The sequence below is a fragment of the Salvelinus alpinus genome, chromosome 14 (assembly GCF_045679555.1).
Source record: "Salvelinus alpinus chromosome 14, SLU_Salpinus.1, whole genome shotgun sequence".
In the NCBI taxonomy this organism is placed as follows: domain Eukaryota; kingdom Metazoa; phylum Chordata; class Actinopteri; order Salmoniformes; family Salmonidae; genus Salvelinus; species Salvelinus alpinus.
The window spans coordinates 22,487,416-22,512,299 of NC_092099.1; the positions used below are offsets into that span (position 1 = coordinate 22,487,416).

Sequence of the window (24,884 nt, forward strand, 5' to 3'; positions counted from 1 at the left end):
CACTCCCTTTAAGAGTGTGCGCCTAATCTCAGCTCGTTACCTGTATAAAAGACACCTGGGAGCCAGAAATCTTTCTGATTGAGAAGGGGTCAAATACTTATTTCCCTCATTAAAATGCAAATCAATTTATAAAATTTTTGACATGCGTTTTTCTGGATTTTTTTGTTGTTGTTCTGTCTCTCACTGTTCAAATAAACCTACCATTAAAATTATAGACTGATCATTTCTTTGTCAGTTGGCAAACGTACAAAATCAGCAGGAGATCAAATACTTTTTTCCCTCACTGTATGTATGTATGTATGTATGTATGTATGTATGTATGTATGTATGTATGTATGTATGTATGTATGTATGTATGTATGTATGTATGTATGTATGAATGTGTGGCAAGAAAAAGTATGTCAACCCTTTTGGAATCACCTGGATTTCTGCATAAATTGGTCATCAAATTTGATCTGATCTTCATCTAAGTCACAACAATAGACAAACACAGTCTGCTTAAACTAATAACACAGAAATGATTGTATTTGTCTTGTCTATATTGAATACACCATTTAAACATTCACAGTGTAGGTTGGAAAAAGTATGTGAACCCTGAGGCTAATGACTCAGGAGTCAGCTGACCTGGAGTCCTATCAATGAGACGAGATTGGAGATGTTGGTTAGAGCTGCCCTGTCCTATAAAAAAACACTCACAAAATTTGAGTTTGCTATTCACAAGAAGCATTGCCTGATGTTAACCATGCCTCGAACAGAAGAGATTTCAGAAGACCTACGATTAAGAATTGTTGACTTGCATAAAGCTGGAAAGGGTTACACAAGTATCTCTAAAAGCCTTGATGTTCATCAGTCCACGGTAAGACAAATTGTCTATAAATGGAGAAAGTTCAGCGCTGTTGCTACTCTCCCTAGGAGTGGCCGTCCTGAAAAGATGACTGCAAGAGCACAGCGCAGAATGCTCAATGAGGATAAGAATAATCCTAGAGTGTGAGCTAAGGACTCACAGAAATCTCTGGAAGATGCTAACATCTCTGTTGACGAGTCTACAATACGTAAAACACTAAACAAGAATGGTGTTCATGGGAAGACACCACGGAAGAAGCCACTGCTGTCCAAAAAAACATTGCTGCACGTCTGAAGTTTGCAAAAGTGCACCTGGATGTTCAACAGCGCTACTGGCAAAATATTCTGTGACAGATGAAACTACAGTTGAGTTGTTTGGAAGGAACACACAACACTATGTGTGGAGGAAAAAGGCACAGCACATCAACTTCAAAACCTCATCCCAACTGTAAAGTATGGTGGAGGGAGCATGGTTTGGAGCTGCTTTGCTGCCTCAGGGCCTGGACAGCTTGCTATTATTGACGGAAAAATGAATTCCCAAGTTTATCAAGACATTTTGCAGGAGAATGTTAGGCTATCTGTCCGCCAATTGAAGCTCAACAGAAGTTGGGTGATGCAACAGGACAACGACCCAAAACACAGAAGTAAATCAACAACAGAATGGCTTGAACAGAAGAAAATACGCCTTCCGGAATGGCCCAGTCAGAGTCCTGACCTCAACCCAATTGAGATGCTGTGGCATGACCTCAAGAGAGCGGTTCACACCAGACATCCCAAGAATATTGCTGAACTGAAAGAGTTTTGTAAAGAGGAATGGTCCAAAATTCCTCCTGACCATTGTGCAGGTCTGATCTGCAACTACAGAAAACGTTTGGTTGAGTTTATTGCTGCCAAAGGAGGGTCAACCAGTTATTAAATCCAAGGGTTCACATATTTTTTCCACCCTGCACTGTGCATGTTTACACGGTGTGTTCAATAAAGACATGAAAACGTATAATTGTTTGTGTGTTATTAGTTTAAGCAGACTGTTTGTCTATTGTTGTGACCTAGATGAAGATCAGATCAAATTTTATGACCAATTTATGCAGAAATCCAGATATTTCCAAAGGGTTACACATACTTTTTCTTGCCACTGTGTTTGTGTGTATATATATATCTATATCTCTCGGTATCTCTCAAATTCAGTATGCTTTAATGGCATGAATTACAAGGTCAGTGTTGCCAAAGCGAAGTTAAACACATAAAAATTATGAAAACAACATCGACATCAATAAGAATATTAGCTGTAATACTCTCTGATTACAGGTCCCAGCAGGCACCAAGGCACCCCGCCCCCCCAACAGTAACCCGGCGTTCATCAGCACCCCGAGCCACGCCCAGCTCCTGGCTGAGATGGTGCAGTCACACCTAGTCAAAGACATGTGCCTTATAGGTGCTAAGGTACACACACACTGCTGCTATATACTATTTATTCACCTGCTTGACCAAGACACTACTTAATTTATATTTGTAAATACAGTCATTCTTGACATAGTACATTCATTATCTATACTGTATATCCTATTGTGTCCACATCAGGCTATTACTCTGCATACTATACCTCTTCTATTACTTGTTATTTTTTACGTGACAAATATAAATTGATTGGATTGTTTTATTTGACACATAGCCTCCATCTAAGATGCTTAGTTACGTTTAATGTGTGTTGGTTTGCTTTTGCTACTTGGACAACATTATGACCAAGTCTTGTATGTTTTCAGGGTTGTGGCAAGTCAGTGGTTGCCAAAGAGTTTGCTGAGATGCTGGGTTACAACATGGAGCCTGTAATGCTCTATCAGGTAGGAATACAGTACCTCCCAGCTCTCCATTTGGAGCCTGTGTGCTTGTGTGTCTGTGTGTGCCTGTGTGTGCTTGTGTGCCTGTGTGCCTGTGTGTGCCTGTGCCTGTGTGTGCCTGTGCCTGTGTGTGCCTGTGCCTGTGTGTGCCTGTGTGTCTGTGTGTGCCTGTGTGTCTGTGTGCCTGTGTGTCTGTGTGTGTCTGTGTGCCTGTGTGTGTCTGTGTGTGCCTGTGTGTCTGTGTGTGCCTGTGTGTTTGTGTGCCTGTGTGTCTGTGTGTGTCTGTGTGCCTGTGTGTCTGTGTGTGTCTGTGTGCCTGTGTGCCTGTGTGTGTCTGTGTGTGCCTGTGTGCCTGTGTGCCTGTGTGTCTGTGTGCCTGTGTGTCTGTGTGCCTGTGTGCCTGTGTGTCTGTGTGTCTGTGTGCCTGTGTGTCTGTGTGCCTGTGTGCCTGTGTGTCTGTGTGTCTGTGTGCCTGTGTGTCTGTGTGCCTGTGTGTCTGTGTGCCTGTGTGCTGGAGAAAACAACCCCTTGGTTGAGGTTCAGAGCTGCATCACTGAGATGCCACATCTTCCTCTTGTCAAAAGACAACTGGATACATTATGTTCAACGGTCAGATAATGGAGTGTTGATTGAATAAATGATTGTCATGCTTTATTCCACGTTGATGGACTTGATAACTGACTGAGAGAGAAGGATGTCTTTCTCAGACTACACACACACACACACACACACACACGCAGTTGTCCCTTCCATAGCAGACACATGGTATTGGGTCACTCATGGCTCTGTCCCAGGGGTTAATGTACTGTATTTCACAGGAGCACGTTCCTCACATAACTCACTGTGCTGTGTGCCATGTGTGTGAAAGCAAATGTTTTCTTAGTGAGAGAGAGAGAGATTGTGTGTGTTACAAACAGTATGTGGCTTATAGGTTGTCGGGATCTGTGTGTTTGTGAGACAGTGGCTATGATTACAACACATCTCATCTCTCTCTCTTTGTCACCTGTCTATAGGACATGACAGCAAGGGACCTGTTACAGCAGCGCTACACGTTAGCTAATGGAGACACAGCGTGGAGACCCTCTCCCCTGGTCACTGCTGCCCTGGAGGGCAAGCTACTGCTGCTGGACGGCATACACCGGGTTAACCTGGGAACCCTGTCTGTACTCTCCAGGTACATAGTCCCTTACACGCAGTGGCAGGCACACACACACACACACACATTCAGACAGGACCACGTGCACACTCACATATAGCATATCATCTACTAATAGCATGTCTACTGTATTACAGCTTAATGGCCACTGTGACTGGTCCTAGATCAGTCATCCGCTAATATAGAGGTCTTCAACCTTTTCTTGTCTAGGGACCCCCTCCCAGGCAAACCGGTGAACCAGGGACCCCCATCATATGTTGACAAAAACGTTTTTTCATCAGGTGAATGATAATGGCAAGGAGAAGTAATCAACATTTTAAAATGAATAGATTTGGTGGATAGTTTTTCATTATTTTGACCTACCCACATTATAATTGGAAAAGCAGGTGTGAACTCAACATACCCTATTAGCTAGAAAGGTAACGCCAAACCAGGGTTTCCATTAGGAAATTGTGGCTCTGAACATTTGACCGGCAGCATTTTAATTTACTGTACATTTGAGAAATGTATCGGAACCACATGCATTGGGTGCGTAACCTGAGTGGGTCGTCCACCCACGGTGCTCAGAATGATTAACCTGATTGGGTCGTCCACCCACGGTGCTCAGAATGATTAACCTGATTGGGTCGTCCACCCACGGTGCTCAGAATGATTAACCTGATTGGGTCGTCCACCCACGGTGCTCAGAATGATTAACCTGATTGGGTCGTCCACCCACGGTGCTCAGAATGATTAACCTGATTGGGTCGTCCACCCACGGTGCTCAGAATGATTAACCTGATTGGGTCGTCCACCCACGGTGCTCAGAATGATTAACCTGATTGGGTCGTCCACCCACGGTGCTCAGAATGATTAACCTGATTGGGTCGTCCACCCACGGTGCTCAGAATGATTAACCTGATTGGGTCGTCCACCCACGGTGCTCAGAATGATTAACCTGATTGGGTCGTCCACCCACGGTGCTCAGAATGATTAACCTGATTGGGTCGTCCACCCACGGTGCTCAGAATGACAGAAACCACATTCAGATTATGGTAGTTCATATTTACAGAACATGCAAGGGACCGCAACAATGTACCGAATTCTGATGCGCACTTTGAAGTTAGAATAACTGTCCACATTTCCTTTTCCTCAACTAACAAGACAAGTAACAAACAGCAAAATCACTAACCTATGTCTACTATCCCCCATAGAAGGAAAGTTGACATATTGTATTGGTCAGCTTGTGGAGAAAGAAACAGCCTATTCCTAACATACTCTGGAACAGTTGTGGGATGGTTGAGCCCAAATGCATACGATCAGTAGGCCTAAGCTACATAAAGATGTTTTTTTTAAAGCAATGAGTCTGATGCAACAGAACAGAACGTTTAGCTTAAAGTGTAAATAAACTATTATTTCTTCTGGGATGGGAAAACACCATTGGGAAGAAAGAGGGGAGCTCTAATATGCAACAACTAGCATGGGTTGCTAATATGACTAGGATTGTGCCTTTGGCTGCTGGACAATGAAATCATTTGATATAAAATAATTGCCCCACGGATATGGTCGAGTTTGGCTAGGCTACTTTGAAGTGAGGTAGGCATGTAGTAAAGCATTCAGGTTTCAAACAATTAAGTTTATGTTTTCAAAATGCATACTGCCTCCAGCTCCTTGCAAAGTGGTGTGTGACTCGCTGATGAAGCCTGCCTTCTGTTGCCAATGTATTTGCTGTTTGAGTTGCTGTAGCATCAACTCTTCTGCTGTCTGACAGACTTTCTGCTCAAAGGCTCTGTATGCTGTAATTTAATTCCATAAAATTATGCAAATTCATCTGTCGACCGATAAGCATGACAAGTCAAATGTATTTACATCGACTGGTATTTCCATCAATGAATAGGCTAAAAAGCATTATTTTGCAATGGGATGTTTCTTCTCCTGGACAATTGGCCAGCTCAAATTTGATTTATCTACTTTTCAACAACAACAAAAATTGCGGCCAAAAGCTGGCTAATGGAAACCCTGCTCCAAACACATATTAGCTAAGAGCAGCTGTTTTAGCACGGTTAAAGGCCCAGTGCAGTCAAAAACATGATTTACCTGTGTTTTATATATACTGAGTTTACACATTAAGGACACCTGCTCTTTTTAAAAATGTATGTATTTAACCTTTATTTAACTAGGCAAGTCAGTTAAGAATAAATTCTTATTTACAATGACAGCCTATCGGGGAACAGTGGGTTAACTGCCTTGTTCAAGGGCAGATCAACAGATTTTTACCTTGTCCGCTCGGGGATTCAATCCAGCAACCTTTCGGTTACCGGCCCAACGCTCTAACCACCTGCCTCCCCTTTTCTTACCAGGTGTATCCAGGTGAAAGCTATGATCCCTTATTGATGTCACTTGTTTAATCCACTTTAGTCAGTGTAGATGAAGGGGAGGAAACAGGTTAAAGAAGGATTTTTAAGCCTTGAGACAATTGAGACATGGATTGTGTATGTGTACCATTCAGAGGATGAATGGGCAAGGCAAAATATTTAAGTGCCTTTGAACGGGGTATGGTAGAAGGTGCCAGGCGCACCGGTTTGTCTCAAGAACTGCAACGCTGCTGAGTTTTTCACACAACAGTTTCCTGTGTGTATCAAGAATGGTCCACCACCCAAAGGACATCCAGCCAACTTGACATAACTGTGGGAAGCATTGGAGTAAACATGGGCCAGCATCCCTGTGGAACGCTTTCAACTCCTAGTTTAGTACATGCCCCGACGATTTGAGGCTGTTCTAAGGGGGGAGGGTTGCAACTCAATATTAGTAAGATGTCCTTAATGTTTTGTGTGCTTAGTGTATATTTCCACACTGAGTTTGGAATATTACTGTGAAATTGAGAAAATTATGATAATGCCCTTTTAGTGTAAGAACTGTTAGAAAAGACCGCCTGAAATTTCAGCCTGTTTTGGTGGGATGGAGTTCTGGCCATCCATGGTGACATCACCATGCGGTAAATTAGTTAATAGACCAATAAGAAAGACAGTTCCAAACCTCTCTGCCAATAACAGCACATTTTCAGTTTCCTCCTCCCGACTCAGACAATCCCAGTCAGTCCTAGCTAAATTTCTGCTTGTGAAATTGCTCTTTGCTAAGAAGCAATTGTTGTTGCTTTTTGACCATTTTCATTAAAAACAATCACAGTAAGGTACTTAATTGTTACCCAAGAAATTATTTGATATTGAACTAAAAACAGCTGCGTTGGACCATTTTTAAATAAAGGTTAGTCATGTGTGGCCAAAATGTATGTAATGCTTTATTTAGATAGTCCGTCTGTAGATTCTCTGCAGACGTTCAGTTACATTTCAACTATCTACTAATCCTGGCCCTAGCCCTAACCTTAGCCTTTATCCTAACCCCAACCTTAACCTTTATCCTAACCCCAACCTTAACCTTTATCCTAACCCCAACCTTTATCCTAACCCCAACCTTAACCTTTATCCTAACCCCACCCTTAACCTTTATCCTAACCCCACCCTTAACCTTTATCCTAACCCCACCCTTAACCTTTATCCTAACCCCACCCTTAACCTTTATCCTAACCCCACCCTTAACCTTTATCCTAACCCCAACCTTAACCTTTATCCTAACCTCAACCTTTATCCTAACCCCACCCTTAACCTCTATCCTAACCCCAACCTTAACCTTTATCCTAACCCAAAACTTAACACTTAAGTTTACCGTATGCTGCCCAGTCAAAACAGTTTGAGCATATAGTATGTTATTTTGTGATGTTTTTGTTAGTTTTGGTGTTTTGCAGGGTTTTTTCTCCGGCTCTTCCAGCACATACATTTTTTTGGCCTCTTCGTTGGTGATTTGTAGGGACTATAAAACAAATACTGCACCAAACATCTTAGTTAGATGTAAAATTGCGCGACTAAGACCTCTGCAAAAATGTCTAAATTAATGACAGATGTCTTCATTTATCTTAGATTGATTCTGAGTATTTTGAGGAAGTGTTTTTGTGTTAATGCCTACGCCTAGCTGAGTTCTGCTAAAAGCAAACCCGAACCTATGTATGTGGACGCCTTTACCCTAGCCCTAACTCTAACCTTAACCCTTACCCTAGCCCTAACCTTAACCCTTATCCTAGCCCTAACCTTAACCCTAACTCTAACCTTAACTCTAACCTTATCCTAGCCCTAACCTTAACCCTAACTCTAACCTTAACCCTAATCCTTATGCGAACCCTAACCGTAACCTTAGCAAGCAGTTGCTTATCAACAAATAGTTTGTTTAGAGTATCTACAGATGGGCTTTCCAAATAAAGTGTGACCAAATGAATGTCCAAGTCAAGAAAGCTTACCAGCAGCCAGGGGGATTTGCAGCAGGTGCTGTTTCAAAGCCTATGTCAGATACTCCAGGGAGTGTAAATTACTCAATATTTGAGAAATAAAGTTGACATCATTATAAAGATATTCTCCTCTTTTCTTTTCTACTGTGGGTGTGTTGTTGCTAGCGATATTCATAAAAACATTGGGGGGGCAAAATGCACAAATTGTTTTAAATATTATTTTTATTTTCTGGGGGTCCACGTGTCCTCGGTTGAATACCATGCACTAATACTATGTCTGCTGTATTACAGGTTACTGGTCACTGTGACTGGTCCTAGATCAGTCATCCATTAATACTATATCTAGTTTGTCCAATGTGTTACAGGTTACTGGCCACTGTGACTGGTCCTGTATCAATCACCTACTAATACTATGTCTACTGTAATGTAGGTTACTCCATGACAGAGAGCTGTCTCTGTATGACGGGTCCAGACTGCTGAGGTGGGACAGATACCAGGCACTCAAGGAAGAGCTACAGCTTACAGACGAACAGCTACACGAAAGGTACACACACATACACGCAAGTAGGAACACATATTCCGAGGCATGTATGTTCGCTAGAGCTGGTGCCAAAGTGTCACACCAGTGCTGCCCTGGGGAGCAACCTGTTCACCCATTATCTCCAGCTATGCAACTTCCTGTTTGCCAGTCTGTGGCATCATTATGTGTGCTGCGTTTTTGGCCAGGTCTCTTGCAAAATAGATTTGTAATGAGTCTAACCTGGTAAAATAAATAAATCAAATAATAACTGCCGTTTCTCTTTCGATCTCCCTGTGGCAGCCTGGTCTCATAGATTAGACGTAACATAGTAAAAGTAAATCCAGGACACTCAAATTAGTATGATGTGTTTCGTTTGGTATGGTTACATAAGACAGATGGGTACTTAAGGCAAAAACGAAAGGAGGGTGGATGGGTGGGTTTATAACGTGAACGTGTGCTTTTTTTTGTTTCCAATGACTCATTCTTACCTGTTTTCTTTCATTAAGGTGAACCCAATGGTTGCGTTTTCGAATCTCATTACGGACAACTTTTGCATTTGAGCTAATTAGCAACTTTTCAACTACACTGAACAAAAATATAAACGCAACATGTAAAGTGTTGGTCCCATGTTTCATGAGCTGAAATAAAAGATCCCAGAAATGTTCCATACCCACAAAATCTTATTTCTCTAAAATTGTGGACACAAATTTGTTTTCGTCCCCGTTAGTAAGCATTTCAAGTGTGGCATTTCAAAATGCTGATTAAACAGCATGAACATTACACAGGTGCACCTTGTGCTGAGCACAATAAAATGCCACCGCAGACCATGTGTGACCACGCCAGACCAGGACCTCCACATCTGACTTCTTCACCTGCAGGATTGTCTGAGACCAGCCAAATGGACAGCTGATGAAACTGTGGGTTTGCATAACCAAAGAATTTCTGCACAAACTGTCAGAAACTGTCTCAGGGATGCTCATCTGCGAGCTCCTCACCAGGGTGTTGACCTGACTGCAGTTTGGTGTGGTAACCGACTTTAGTTGACAACTGCTCACCTTCGATGGCCACTGGCAAGCTGGAGAAGTGTGCTCTTCACAGATGAATCCCGGTTTCAGCTGTACTGGGCAGATAGCAGACAGTGTGTATGGCGTTGTGTGGGCGAGCGGTTTGCTGATGTCAACATTGTGAACAGAGTGCCCCTTGGATGTGGTGGTGTTATGGTATGGGCAGGCATAAGCTACAGACAACCAACACAATTGCATTTTATCGATGGCAATTTGAATGCACAGAGATACCGTGACGAGATCCTGAGGCCCATGATCGTGCCATTCATCCGCCACCATCACCTCATGTTTCAGCATGATAATGTATGGCCCCATGTTGCAAGGATCTGTGCACAATTCCTGGAAGCTGAAAACGTCCCAGTTCTTCCATGGACTTCATACTTACCAGACATATCACCCATTGAGCATGTTTGGGATGCACTGGATTGACGATTTCCACCAATATACAGCAACTTCGCACAGCCATTGAAGAGGTGTGGGACAACATTCCACAGGCCACAATCAACAGCCTGATCAACTCTATGCAAAGGAGATGTCGCGCTGCATGAGGCAAATGGTGGTCATGCCAGATACTGACCGGTTTTCTGATCCACGCCCCCAAATGTTTTTAAAGGTATCAGTCACCAATAGATGCATATCTGTATTCTTATCCATAGATTAGGGCCTAATTTATTGGCTGATTTCCTTATATGAACTGTAACTCAGTAAATACTTTGAAGTTGTTGCATGTTGCGTTTATATTTTTGTTCAGTGTACTTACTAGCATGTTAGCTCACCCTAACCTTAACCCTTTCAGCTAACCCTGCTCCTAACCCTAAGCTTAACCTAACTTTTAACTCTAACCCCTAGCCTTGCTAACATTAGTGTTAGCCACCTATCCAACATTAGCCACAATAAATTGGAATTTGTACATTTGCAAATATGTAACATATTGTACGTTTTTGAAATTTGTAATGTATAGTGCCTTCAGAAAGTATTCACACCCCTTGATTTTTTCCAAATGTTCTTGTGTTACAGCCTGAATTTAAAATTGATAACATTGAGATGTGTCTCTGACCTAACACAATCCCCCATAATGTCAAAGTGGAATTATGTTTTTAGAAATCTTTACTACTTGATTAAAAATGAAAAGCTGAAATGTCTTGAATCAATAAGTATTCAACTCCTATGTTATGTCAAGCCTAAATAAGTTCAAGAGGAAAACATTTCTTAACAAGTCCGCCTGGGGCTAGAGCGTAGTGGTTAGAGCGTTGGGCCAAAGTTTGGTGGATCGAATCCCCGAGCTGACAAGGTAAAGCTCTGTCGTTCTGCCCCTGAACAAGGCAGTTAACCCACTGTTCCTAGGCCGTCATTGTAAATAAGAATTTGTTCTTAACTGACTTGCCTAGTTAAATAAAGGTTAAATAAAATAAAAAAATAAGTTGCATGGACTCACTCTGTGTGCAATAATAGTGTCTAACCTTATTTTTTATTGGCTACCTCATGTCTGTACCCCACACATTCAATTATCTGTAAAGTCCCTCAGTCGAGCAGGGAATTTCAAATATAGATTCAACCACAAAGACTAGGGAGGTTTTCCAATGCCTCGCAAAGAAGGGTAGATGGGTAAAAAAAAAAACAGACATAGAATATCCCTTTAAGCATGGTGACGTTATTAATTACACTTTGGATGGTGTATCAATACACCGTCACTACAAAGATACTGGCGTCCTTCCTAACTCAGTTTCCGGAGAGGAAGGAAACCGCTCAGGAATTTCACAATGAGGCCAATGCTGACTTTAAAACAGTTAAGAGTTTAATGGCTGTGATAAGAGAGAACTGAGGATGGATCAACAACATTGTAGTTACTCCACAATACTAACCAAAATTGCAGAGTGTAAAGAAGGAAGCCTGTACATAATAAAAAATAATCCAAAACATGCATCCTGTTTGCAATAAGGCACCTAAGTAAAACTGAACAAACAAATTGGCAAAGAAATGAACTTTATGCATTAGGTTTAGGGCAAAACCAACACTCACAGCTGTAATTGTTGCCAAAGGTGATTCTAACATGTATTGACTCGGGTGTGAATACTTATGTAAATTAGATATTTCTGTATTTCATTTTAAATAAATTGCAAAAATGTCTAAAAACATGTTTCTACTTTGTCATTATGGGGTTTTGTGTAAAGATGGGTGAGAAAAAAAGACATATTTTATCCATTTAGAATTCAGGCTGTAACACAACAAAATGTGGAATAAGTCAAGGGTTATGAATACTTTCTGAAGGGACTGTATCGTACGAATTGCAATTTGTAACATATTATACGAAATGGATGATGGACATCCACAAATTACTACATATTATACGAAACATAACATGACAGTGTGTCACGAATTTATGTACAGAATAATATGAAATGCTCTGAGACCAGGTTGCCTGTGGAGATGGAAGTTCTGCTTGTAATGTGTTGTGATGGTGGCTGTATGTGTGTGATGAAGGGATACAACACCCTATCATGTTAATTAGCGTGCCATCCATTTAGATATTACAGTGTGTGTGTGTGTGCAATTTTTATTTTTATTTTACAATGACTCATCCTTCCTGTGGTTAGTCATTCAATAATACCTCCTCTCAGGTGTCATACCACACACACAGACTTTCAGGTGTCAGACAGAACAGTGAAGTTATGGGCTGTGTAATGTCAGGTGTTGATTAAGCCTCATTATTAACCCTACGAGGTTCGGAGTCTGCTGGTTTTCTGTTCTACCTGATCATTAATTGCACACCTGGTATTCCAGGTGTAAATCAGTCCCCGATTAGAGGGGCACAATTTTAAAAATGCGGTGGAACTGGCTTTGAGGTCCAGAGTTGAGTTTGAGGGGTCTAGGGACATGAGCTATGAGTTACGGTTTGACAGACACACACACACACCACTGACACACACCTCAGGACGTGACCTTGCAACCAGAGGCAGGTCAGTCAGTAGACAGTGTAGCAGTGGAGGCTGCTGAGGGGAGGATGGCTCATAATAATGACTTGAACAGAGCGAATGGAATGTCATCAAACACATGGAAACCATTCCTCTAGTTCCGCTCCAGCCATTACCACGAGCCCATCCTCCCAAATTAAGGTCCCACCAACCTCCTGTGCAGTGTAGTATTTAAATATCTGTGTTAGCGTCAGAAGTGAAAACCCTGACAATGACTGCTTTCATCTCCACCACCATAACAGGAAATTAGTAGGAGAGAAGGGGGAGGGATTAAAAGAGAGAGAGAAAGAGAGCGGGGGAGAGATATAGAGGAATAGAACTAGGATAGAGGAATGTGGTGGAGAGAGAGGGGGATATTTTTGACAGTGTTTGTCTGCTGACTGTTGGCAGGACAACTCTTTCTGTTTATCTGCCTTTCACCCTCTCATTTAACCCTGTATTGTTTCCACCTTCTCTTCCTCACAAATGTCAGATTTTACATCATCCAACAGACAACATTTAACCATAGGAACTATGTGATAGAATGACTACAGTTTCTCCGTAAATGTTCCCTTTAATAGGTTTCTTCTCCAGATAGAAATGTAGTCCATCGGTCGGGATTCAGGGTTGTTTCGTTGGGAATTTGAGTGAACAAAATGTGTGTGCTTTTGCGTGTGTGTGTGCGTGTGTGTGTGTGTGTTTGAGCTCCACCTAGGCTGGCAGGAAGGATGTTTGTGGTAGAGCGTCTGGGCTGAAATTAAATCACTTCCCCTTTGTTTTTGCGGCTCAGACGTGTGTGTGTGTGTGTGTGTGTGTGTGTGTGTGTGTGTGTGTGTGTGTGTGTGTGTGTGTGTGTGTGTGTGTGTGTGTGTGTGTGTGTGTGTGTGTGTGTGTGTGTGTGTGTGTGTGTGTGTGTGTGTGTGTGTGTGTGTGTGTGTGTGTGTGTGTGTGTATCCTGAGTTTCCCGTGGCTCACACTCTTGATGTGATTCCACCCAGGACTATGGGCCAGGGCCACTATACAGTTACAGTATGTGTAGTAACACTAGAGTTACCATAATTGCAGACAAAGAGTCACTACTACAGTACTATTACTATTACTACAGTACTATTACTATTGCTACGGTACTATTGCTACAGTACTATTACTATTACCACAGTACTATTACTACAGTACTATTACTATCACCACAGTGCTATTACTACAGTATTATCACTACGGTACTATCACTATTACTACACTACTATTACTACAGTACTATTACTATTACTACAGTACTGTTACCACAGTACTATTACTATTACTTCAGTACTGTTGCTATTACCACAGTACTATTACTACAGCACTATTACTACAGTACTATTACTATTACTACAGTACTGTTACCACAGTACTATTACTATTACTTCAGTACTGTTGCTATTACCACAGTACTATTACTACAGCACTATTACTACAGTATTATTACTATTACTACAGTACTATTACTACAGTGCTACTACTATTACCGCTGTACTATTGCTGCAGTACTATTACTACAGTGCTATTACTATTACTGCAGTACTATTACTGCAGTACTATTACTGCAGTACTATTACTACAGTGCTATTACTACTACTGCAGTACTATTACTACAGTACTATATGACCTGTGGTTTTTACTGACTACATACCTTGACTAAGGAAAACCCCTTGCTATAAAATAGTACTGTAAACAAGTATTTCTGGACAACAAAAAATGTATATGTCGTGATTCACAATCGGTACAAGCTCTAAATGTGTGTGTGTTTCCAGGTCCATCTTCCCCGTCCACCCTTCGTTTCGTGTGTTGGCCCTGGCAGAGCCCCCTGTGGCGGGCAGCAGTGGTCAGCAGTGGTTGGGTCCTGAACTACTCACCATGTTCATGTTCCACAACATCCAGCCTCTGGCACGGGCACAGGAGACCAGCCTCATACAGTGCTTGGTGAGACACACACACACACACACACACACACACACACACACACACACACACACACACACACACACACACACACACACACACACACACACACACACACACACACACACACATATCCAACATATTGATTCAGTCATCTGTTTCCTTCATATCATCCTCCATTCATTCTCTCTCTTTGTCTCTCTTTCTTTCTCTCCAGACTCCCAACGTTCCGAAGGAAGCAGTGGAGCAGCTCCTCCACCTCACACACAACCTCCGACAGACCAACGACCCTACTGTAAGTGTGCGTGTGTGCGTGTGTGTGTGCGTGCGTGCGTGCTAGTGAGTATGTGTACTAAACTGCCTGCTGTGTGTCCAGGCCCAGTCTCTAGCGTCGTCCCTGTCCACTAGACAGCTGTTGAGGATCTGTCGTCGTCTCTCTCAGTATCCAGAGGAGAGCATCGCTCACGCTGTCAACAAAGCATGTCTGTCCAGGTACACAGAAGCGCACGCACACACACACACACACGGACTGATTTGTTAGACAAATGTTGATTGAACTATTCCTTGAACTGTACGTTGCTTGGGATTAAATTGTCTGATTTAATAACCTTGTTATAATTTGCAATAATATGCTTTATGTTTGATTAGGTTTCTACCCAGCCTGGCTCGTTCCTCTCTACAGAAGGGCCTGGCTAACTGCTCTATACAGGACACACAGCCTGATGCTGAGGCACATGACCACAGCTGTAAGACACACGCACACACACACACACCACACACACAAACATGTATAATCTATTTCACCCCTCCCCCCTCTCTCCATCCAGGCACTGTAAAGGATGGTGTGTTGACCATAGGCAGCGTGTCAGCTCCCGTCTATAATGCTGGGGAGAAGATGAAGGTGCCTGACGTGCTCTTCTACGACAACGCACAAGTAATGGCCTCCACACACACACACACAAACACTGATTGTAGTTGTATCAAGCCCCTGGACTGAGGGGTTCTGACTCCTCTCTAGAATACTGAGTGGGACTGCCCCAGATCTATCCATCTCTCTCTCCTTCCCGTCTATCTTTTTTTCATCCTCCCCCACACTTTTCTCTCGCTCTCTCTCTCTCTCTCCTCTCTAGCTCTTTGTCGGTTCTCTCTCTCTCTCTCTCTCTCTCTCTCTCTCTCTATCTCTCTATCTATCTCTCTCTCTCTCTCTCTCTCTCTCTCTCTCTCTCTCTCTCTCTCCTCTCTAGCTCTTTGTCGGTTCTCTCTCTCTCTCCTCTCTAGCTCTTTGTCGGTTCTCTCTCCCTCTCCCTCTCTCTCCTCTCTAGCTCTTTGTCGGTTCTCTCTCACTCTCTCTCCTCTCCTCTCTCTCTCTCTCTCTAGCTCTTTGTCGGTTCCCTTTCTCTCTCTCCTCTCTAGCTCTTTGTCGGTTCTCTCTCATGTCTCTGTCGCGTCTCTCTCTTGCTCTTGCTCTATATCTGTCTTTCATCCCTCCTCACACCTCCTTCTCTCTCACTCCCTCCTTTCTCTCATTCCCTCCTTTCTCTCATTCCCTCCTTACTTTTCAGCGCTGAGAAAGAGTGAGCTAGAGAGAGGGATGGAAAGAAGAGCGTGAGAGATGATGTTCCTGCCTGCCCCACTTCTGAAGAACCTGCTCTCTGTCCTTTTTTGAGAGTAGAAAGGGAGAGAGGAGTAGAGGGGATGGAGATTGAGGGAAAGCAGTGTTTAAATGAGGCCAGTTCATTGGACACCTCACCCCTACTACCTAGTGTCTTGAACTGTCAATCAAACTACTGAACACCTCACCCCTACTAATGTCTTGAACTGTCAATCAAACTACTAAACAAATGTAACATAATTTACCCTGGATTCATTCTGAACTTAAACTGTCTCTCTCTCCCTCTACAGCATATGATGGTGATGGAGGACATGCTGAAAGACTTCCTGCTGGGAGAGCACCTCCTATTGGTAGGAAATCAGGTGAGTTACAGGGCCAAAGACCAATCACAGCTTTTGCATGATTGAAATGGCCATTTAAAAATGGCTTTGGCTGCAATCCAAAGAGAGCAGTTGGCTCCTGACCCATCATTAGGGAACCACTTTATTGAGCGATCAATTAAAACCAATCGATAGCCATAGCCAAACTCAGTTAGGTCCATTGACAGCCGTGAAGAGAACTGCATAGAGTTGCATATAGAGAGATTTTAATACAGTGCTGGGCCTGTATTTGAAAGGTATGCCCTGTCTGGGTAATCTCATTCATTATGATCTGAAGGAAAAACTGATCTTAAATCAACATTCCTACTCTGAAACTGTTTTGATCACAGGTCACTGTGAAGTAGGTCACAGTAGACAGCTGTGGGTGACTGATTACAGGGACTTTATGACCCAGTCTCTGTCTGTCCCCATGGGCCATCCATCCTCCACCCTTCAGCTCTGTCAGCATGGACACTCCGTCCGCCGCCCACACTCCCTCCGTAGTGGACATCATGTGCCCTCTGAAGGGCCCTAGGGTGTTAGGGGAGGGAGGGAAGGAGTGGGCGAGCTTTGAGAATAGAGCCGTCTCACAGGCACACAGCACACGCTCTGGGCCTCAACAGATATTTTAGACATGTTGGAGTCAACTGCAAGACTGATGGTTAGGAGTTGTGACAGGGATGTTCTTTAACAATAACAGGATGTGAAATACTCCTCTTTAGATGAGTTCCCTTGGAAGTGTGTGAAGAGAAATGAACTCAGTCCTGTATTAAGAATGATGAAACGTACATTATTTCAGGCACTTTATACATAAAATATGTGTTGACTTTATTGCGTTAATATTATACTGTATATTGAATACAATATTTGTGTGCTTACTCACAGGGAGTGGGAAAGAATAAGATTGTGGACAGGTTCCTCCATCTTCTCAACAGGCCCAGGGAATACCTGCAGCTCCACAGGTGAGAGGTTGAAGGTCAGAGTGTGTGTACCTGCGTGTGTTTTGCGGGGGGTACGACGACCCTATCCCACTATCCAGGATTGTTTTCGATTGTGGGTATATTCTTGCCATCTGTAAACTGCATCCCTTTTCTAATGGACCATCATGGAGTTTTAGCTGACACACATGTGATCGTGTTATGTCGAATTGAGTGCATTTGCGCACAATTGAATCACCCAACATTTCAATTTTTAGCATAAAAACCAGGCAAATAAGATTCCCATCCTAAATAGCGGGAGTGTTTTCCACAGCTAAATACGACTTGTCTTGTATATGTGACAAACAAGTAATTTATTTATTTTTAACAACCCGAGAAAAGGGTATCTGTGAAAAGCAGAGTGTGGGTAGCACTCTCTGTCGCTGCTCTCCCTTGGCTCTGCCTCTATCTGAGGGTGTTACAGACTATTTTGGTCCCGGAGAAATCAGGACAGCAGTGTTCAGGCCAAGGGGACTACAATAGAGCTGTTAGATAGAACACACACCTATAGGTCTTTCTCTTTTTTCCAACTTTCTTAAAAAAAAGATATTTACATTTTTTTCCTTTTATTATTTTCACTACAGATACAAACATATACATATGAACCACAGCTTACAGACCCATACAAACAAAGACTACATCTCATCTGCCCAGACTCGCATGCTCACATTCCTAGTGCCAACATTCTTTTTTGCCACAATCATTCGATTTTTCCATTTTGTTAATGATGGCGGATTGTTTGATTTCCACGTTTTAGTATATATTTTTTCAACGTGAGAAGAGAATCGTCCACCCAATTTGGTATCTCCCTACACCCCCATATGCCATGTCTTGAAATATGCAGACAGACGGATTAAAAGTACGTTTACATTGTAATACTTCTGACTGCCAACTTTCGAGCTTTGCCCATAACTTATTCGTTTTGCACTTAAGACATGACTCTGCCGTTATGCTGTAGAATTTGTGATTTAAAAAAATCTTGTATAATAAATGCTATACAGTGCATTTGGAAAGTATTCAGACCCCTTCACTTACCACATTTTGTTACGTTACAACCTCCCACAGTTGACAGTGCATGTCAGAGCAAAAACCAAGCCATGAGGTCCAATTCTAAGGAATTGTCAGTAGAGCTCCGAGACAGAATTGTGTCGAGGCACAGATCTGGGGAAGGGTACCAAAACATTTCTGCAGCATTGAGTTCCCCTGTAGAGATGGGAGAACCTTCCAGAGGGACAACCATCTCTGCAGCACTCCACCAATCAGGCCTTTATGGTTGTATGGGTTGGAGTTGATGAAACCTGCTCCAGAGCGCTCAGGACCTCAGACTGCGGCAAAGGTTCACTTTCCAACAGGACAACGACCCTAAGCACACAGCCAAGACAACGCAGGAGTGGCTTCGGGACGTCTTTGAATGTCCTTGAGTGGCCCAGCCAGAGTCCGGACTTGAACCCGATCAAACATCTCTGAAGAGACCTGAAAATAGCTGTTCAGCGATGCTCCCCATCCAGCCTGACAGAGCTTGAGAGGATCTGCAGAGAAGAATGGGAGAAACTCCCCAAATACAGGTGTGCCAAGCTTGTAGCGTCATACCCAAGAAGACCCGAGGCTGTAACCACTGCCAAAGGGGCTTCAACAAAGTACTGAGTAAAGGGTCTGAATAGTTATGTAAATGTGATATTTCAGTTTTTTATTCTTAATACATTTGCAAAAAATTCGAAAAACCTGTTTTTAATTCGTCATTATGGGGTATTGTGTGTAGATTGAGGGAAGAAACTATTGAATCCATTTTAGAATAAGTCTGTAACGTGGAAAAAGTCAAGGGGTCTGAATACTTTCCGAATGCACTGTTTATGCTGGATTAAGTGTACATTTTAAGTGTACATTAGTTATGCTCTCCCTCCATCATGTGCCAACATCAGTTCTTTTTAAGTTTTGGTTCAAATATGTATATGTTTTTTTATAAGAGATTGGAAGCTGGATAGGCTCTCTGCAAGGTTTTGTATATCTTCCCTATCATATGAAAGATTGTTTCATAAGGTTGCTTTTTAGGGAGTGATATTGTTTCTTGTAGAATACGTTTAATTTTCATCTATTTTGTTATAGTGCTCTTACCGATGAAGTTGTAAATGTTCTTAGCTTTATCCTTTGACAATAGACACGTAAAAAGATTTTGGGGATGAGCATTCACGTCTTCAATATGCACAAGTGGTTCTCAGGGGCTTCTATAATTAGCCCGCTACGTCACCTTGATAGAAACAGAACATTGGTTGTGGCTGGCCTGATTTCAGACCACACACATTGATATTAGTTATTGATGTAAGTTAGCGATGTGCTCTCATGCCAAGTATAGCCTTCAGGTGGTTCAACATGGAAAATATATCAAACAAGGTTGCCCTGATGGGGTACGCAAACACTTGTATCCAATCTGAATGACAGTAAGTGCATCGAGGTAAGGAAGATAAAACAACCAGAAAACACCTTAATCACAGGTAGAGTCTTCACAACAGAATGATCCTTGGTAGAATAACACATGAACCGGTATGTATTGAAAACGAGAGCATTTAGTTCCACACAGCGTGATAACATGAAGAAAGCTACATTTTTAAAAGATTCTGTAAATCAGGTCGCAGTAGCTTCAGTGTTAGACCACGTACAACATGGTTATTCATATAGACACACTTGTAGAAAGGCTGTTTCAACAGAGGCTCTGAATACGATTGTAGTTTACCTGGCAGTGATATAGAGAGGACACAGGCATGTGTCAAAGAATATATACACGCACACACACACACGCACTGCTCTCTCAGTTACAAAGAGACAGGAGACCGGTCTCACTATGCTCATCATGTGAAAACATCCATAGGTGTGACAGTCAAAGGATCAGTCTATTATATATAGCACTGGGACAGTCAGACAGATCGACAATAAGGTCAGGGGTCCCCTAGTAATCATTCTGCTTGACTGGACAGCAGCAATCACACAATAGCCTAGTCTAGAGATAAGATGCAACCATCAAGCTAGACTTCAGTTTCCAGGGGAGAGACAGGAGTTCAGTTGAATGCTTTCCTTTGTAATCTCCTCAGCTCCCACTCCTGTGCTTTGCAGAGCAATTTGACTGTAGGCAAGGTTTTACCCTTCTGTCTTACATGAGTGAGGTGGGGAAAAAACTGCAGTTTACGTGTACGTTTAGTTTTCATGTCAGATTCCTCCCCTCGCGGAGTGTCTCTAATTACTGAGAGAAAGTAGAGGTTGTCTGGTGAAAGTCGTCTGAAAGACAGAAGCAGACAGGGACAGGGCTGCATGTAGATGTGACCTAGTTAGCTACTATAGCTGTGTGTGTGGGTGGCCTGGTTAGCACTAGCTAATTTTAGACCAAAATCATGGCTTTGGGGAGGCAGCCTGTCATGAAGTGTACTGAGATGAGTGTGTGGGTGTTGGCATGTGTGTATGTTTGCGCACGCATGTGTGTGTGGGTGCGTCCACTGAGCGGTGTCTCAAAACGATGATTGAGAAGCAGCCTGTCCATGATAACAAAACCGGGGCGTGCTGTATAGGTCACACATTGACAGTGAGCAGACTCATGTGTTTTTGATCTTAAATGGAAACTGGCCTGGATGGGGAGAACCGTTCCATCTCTTCTACGTTTGTTATTGACTGTAAAGTGTGTAACCCACCCTTCCGTCCTCTCCCCTTTCCAGGGACACTACAGTTCAGACCCTGACCCTACAGCCTTCTGTTAGAGATGGAATTATCATATACGAGGACTCACCGCTGGTCAGTATGACTTCTCTCTCTCAAATCCAGTATGCTTTAATTGCATGAATGCCAAGGTCAATGTTGCCAAAGGGAAGTGATACAAAAACAACAGTAAGAATAGTAGCTATAATACTAATGGAAAAAAGTGTGTAAATACTGTATATACACTGAGTGTACAAAACATTAGGAACACCTGCTATTTCCATGACAGAATGACCAGGTGAATCCAGGTGAAAGCTATCATCCCTTATTGATGTCCCTTGTTAAATCCACTTCAGTCAGTGTAGATGAAGGGGAGGAGACAGGTTAAAGAAGGATTTTCAAGACTTGAGACAGTTGAGACATGGACTGTGAATGTGTGCCAGTCAGAGGGTGAAAGGGCAAGGCTAAATATTTGAAGTGCCTTTGAACGGGATATGGTAGTAGGTGCCAGGTGCAAAGGTTTGTGTCAAGAACTGCAATGCTGCTAGGGTTTTCACGCTCAACAGTTTCCCGTGTGTATCAAGAATGGTCCACCACCCAAAGGACATCGAGCCAATGCTTGACACAACTGTGGAAAGCATTGGAGTCAACATGGGCCAGAGTCCATGCCCCGACGACTTGAGGCTCTTTTCAGGGCAAATGGGGGGTAGTGCAATTTTATTAGGAAGCTGTTCTTATTGTTTTGTACACTCAATATATTATATTATACATTCAATACACTCAGTATATTATACATTCAGGACACTCAGTATATTATATTATACATTCAGTACACTCAGTATATTATATTATACATTCAGTACACTCAGTATATTATATTATACATTCAATACACTCAGTATATTATACATTCAGGACACTCAGTATATTATATTATACATTCAGTACACTCATTATATTATACATTCAATACACTCAGTATATTATACATTAAATGCACTCAGTATATTATACATTCAGTACACTCAGTATATTATATTATACATTCAGTACACTCAGTATATTATATCATACATTCAGTACACTCAGTGTATTATATTATACATTCAGTACATTCAGTATATTATATTATACATTCAGTACACTCAGTATATTATACATTCAGTACACTCAGTGTATTATATTATACATTCGGTACACTCAGTATATTATACATTCAGTACACTCAGTATATTATACATTCAGTACACTCAATATATTATATTATACATTCAGTAGACTCAGTATATTATACATTCAGTACACTCAGTGTATTATATTATACATTCAATACACGCAGTATATTATATTATACATTCAGTACACTCAGTATATTATATTATACATTCAGTACACTCAGTATATTATATTATACATTCAGTACACTCAGTATATTATACATTCAGTACACTCAGTATATTATACATTCAGTACACTCAGTATATTATATTATACATTCAGTACACTCAGTATATTATATTATACATTCAGTACACTCAGCATATTATACATTCAGTACACTCAGTGTATTATACATTCAGTACACTCAGTATATTATATTATACATTCAGTACACTCAGTATACTATACATTCAGTACACTCAGTGTGTTATATTATACATTCAGTACACTCAGTGTATTATATTATACATTCAGTACACTCAGTATATTATACATTCAGTACACTCAGTATAATATACATTCAGTACACTCAGTGTATTATATTATACATTCAGTACACTCAGTATATTATATTATACATTCAGTACACTCAGTGTATTATACATTCAGTACACTCAGCATATTATACATTCAGTACACTTAGTACACTTTCATACTAATGCAATTTCTCAGAGAAGCAGATTTTGTTTAAAAAGTAATAATTACAGTAAAATAAATATTTTGACACCCCTGTTTTCAGTACTCCAGCACCCTACCCTTGTGAGAATAATGACACTGAGCCTTTTTCTAAAATGTTTTATGAGCTTGGAGAACATGTTGGGAGGGATTTTAGACCATTCCTCCATACAGAATCTTTCCAGATCCTTGATATCTGTCGTCTGCTCTTATGGACTGGCCTCTTCAATTCAAACCACAGGTTTTCAATGGGGTTCAAGTCCGGGGACTCAGCTGGCCATTGCAAAATGTTGATTTTGTGGTCATCTAACCATTTTCTTTATGGATTTTGATATGTGCTTGTGGTTATTGTCTTGCTGGAAGATCCACTTGCGGCCAAGTGTTTTTGGCTAAAATGTTTTGGTACTTGGTAAAGTTCACGATGCCGTTGACCTTAACAAGGACCACAGGACCAGTGGAAGCAAAATAGCCCAGTAACATCAAAGATGCACCACCATATTTTACCGTAAATATGAGGTACTTTTCTGCATATGCTTCTGTTTTTTGTCTCCAAACCCACCACTGGTGTGCGTGGCCAAAGAGCTCTATTTTCATGTCACAAATAAATATCCAACACAGAAATGTTATAATGTTCAACGATCAGAATCGAATTAAACTTTTTTATTTTTATGAAGGTGGTACTTATATTGTCTATTACTTATAATACATGGAGAAAATAATACATTTAATGTTTCCTCCTTTTAGCTTTTGGCAAGCTGTGACATACTGTGCTGCTAACTCTATAACATCAGACCTTTCCCCCAAAAGTATACACAGTTTATTTTTGTTTGATTGTTCTGTGAATGTAGAACTTTTCATTTTGAATTTGGGGAAGAAGGACTCCTTAATTAATATATATTTGGGGCAGGTGATTAGAAAGTGTTCTTCAATTTCTATCTCTCTTGGCCCACAGTGATGACATAGTCTGTCCTCTCTGTTCTCTGTTTTTTGATGGTGTCCTGTCAGTTGCCAGTCTATGATCACTACTTCTGTATTTGGTTCAGGTTTTTATTTGTTTGGCGTCTTTTACACGGGTTAAGTATTCAGCTGAAGGCTTTTTTCCCCCAATGTTTGGTAGCATTCCCGTCTTTCTCTGACCTTTGGCCTCACTCCGGTAATAGTCGATGTATGCGTTCTAGTTATTCACCTCCAGCTGTGAACATTTTACTCTTGGGGCTAGATCACTTGTTCATTTCAATCTTGTGTTTCTGGGTTTTGTTAAGTGTTGCTCTCCATCTCTCTCCCTTACTCTCTCTCTCTCTCCATCTCTCTCTCTCTCCTACTCCCTTTAACACTCAATTATGGTATTTACACACTCTGTGTGTAGGTGAAAGCTGTGAAGATGGGCCACATCCTAGTGATAGACGAGGCAGACAAAGCCCCCACTAACGTCACCTGTATACTGAAGACCCTGGTGGAGAGTGGAGAGATGATCCTCGCAGACGGACGCAGGATCGTCTCTGGTACACACACACACACACACACACACACACACACACAGACACACACACTCACACTCACATGGACTGCCAGACACACAAACACAGTATTGTTTACATTCCTCTGTGAGGCTAGACTATTCAGCATAGTGACAGTCTATTAGGTACGTTTAGTTAGAAGTGGAAAGTAAAACCAAGCGTAAACAGCCTACGACTCTAAGTCTACTGGTACCTGTCCATAAAGGCTTTTATGCTAACC

The 24,884-nt window shown here is 41.8% G+C and overlaps 1 protein-coding gene across 2 annotated transcripts in view; it reads left to right on the plus strand.

Annotated features, from left to right (window-relative positions):
• vwa8 (von Willebrand factor A domain containing 8) overlaps nt 1-24,884 on the plus strand; it is a 99,663-nt gene that overhangs the window by 23,970 nt on the left and 50,809 nt on the right. For both annotated transcript variants that reach the window (XM_071340825.1, XM_071340824.1), the window contains exons 11-23: nt 2,149-2,283; nt 2,604-2,681; nt 3,692-3,852; nt 8,580-8,693; nt 14,478-14,646; nt 14,843-14,920; nt 15,002-15,117; nt 15,274-15,371; nt 15,453-15,559; nt 16,528-16,599; nt 17,482-17,558; nt 21,272-21,347; nt 24,514-24,649. In XM_071340825.1, the coding sequence (XP_071196926.1) occupies nt 2,149-2,283; nt 2,604-2,681; nt 3,692-3,852; nt 8,580-8,693; nt 14,478-14,646; nt 14,843-14,920; nt 15,002-15,117; nt 15,274-15,371; nt 15,453-15,559; nt 16,528-16,599; nt 17,482-17,558; nt 21,272-21,347; nt 24,514-24,649 (1,417 nt within the window). The remainder of the gene's footprint in view (nt 1-2,148; nt 2,284-2,603; nt 2,682-3,691; nt 3,853-8,579; nt 8,694-14,477; nt 14,647-14,842; nt 14,921-15,001; nt 15,118-15,273; nt 15,372-15,452; nt 15,560-16,527; nt 16,600-17,481; nt 17,559-21,271; nt 21,348-24,513; nt 24,650-24,884) is intronic.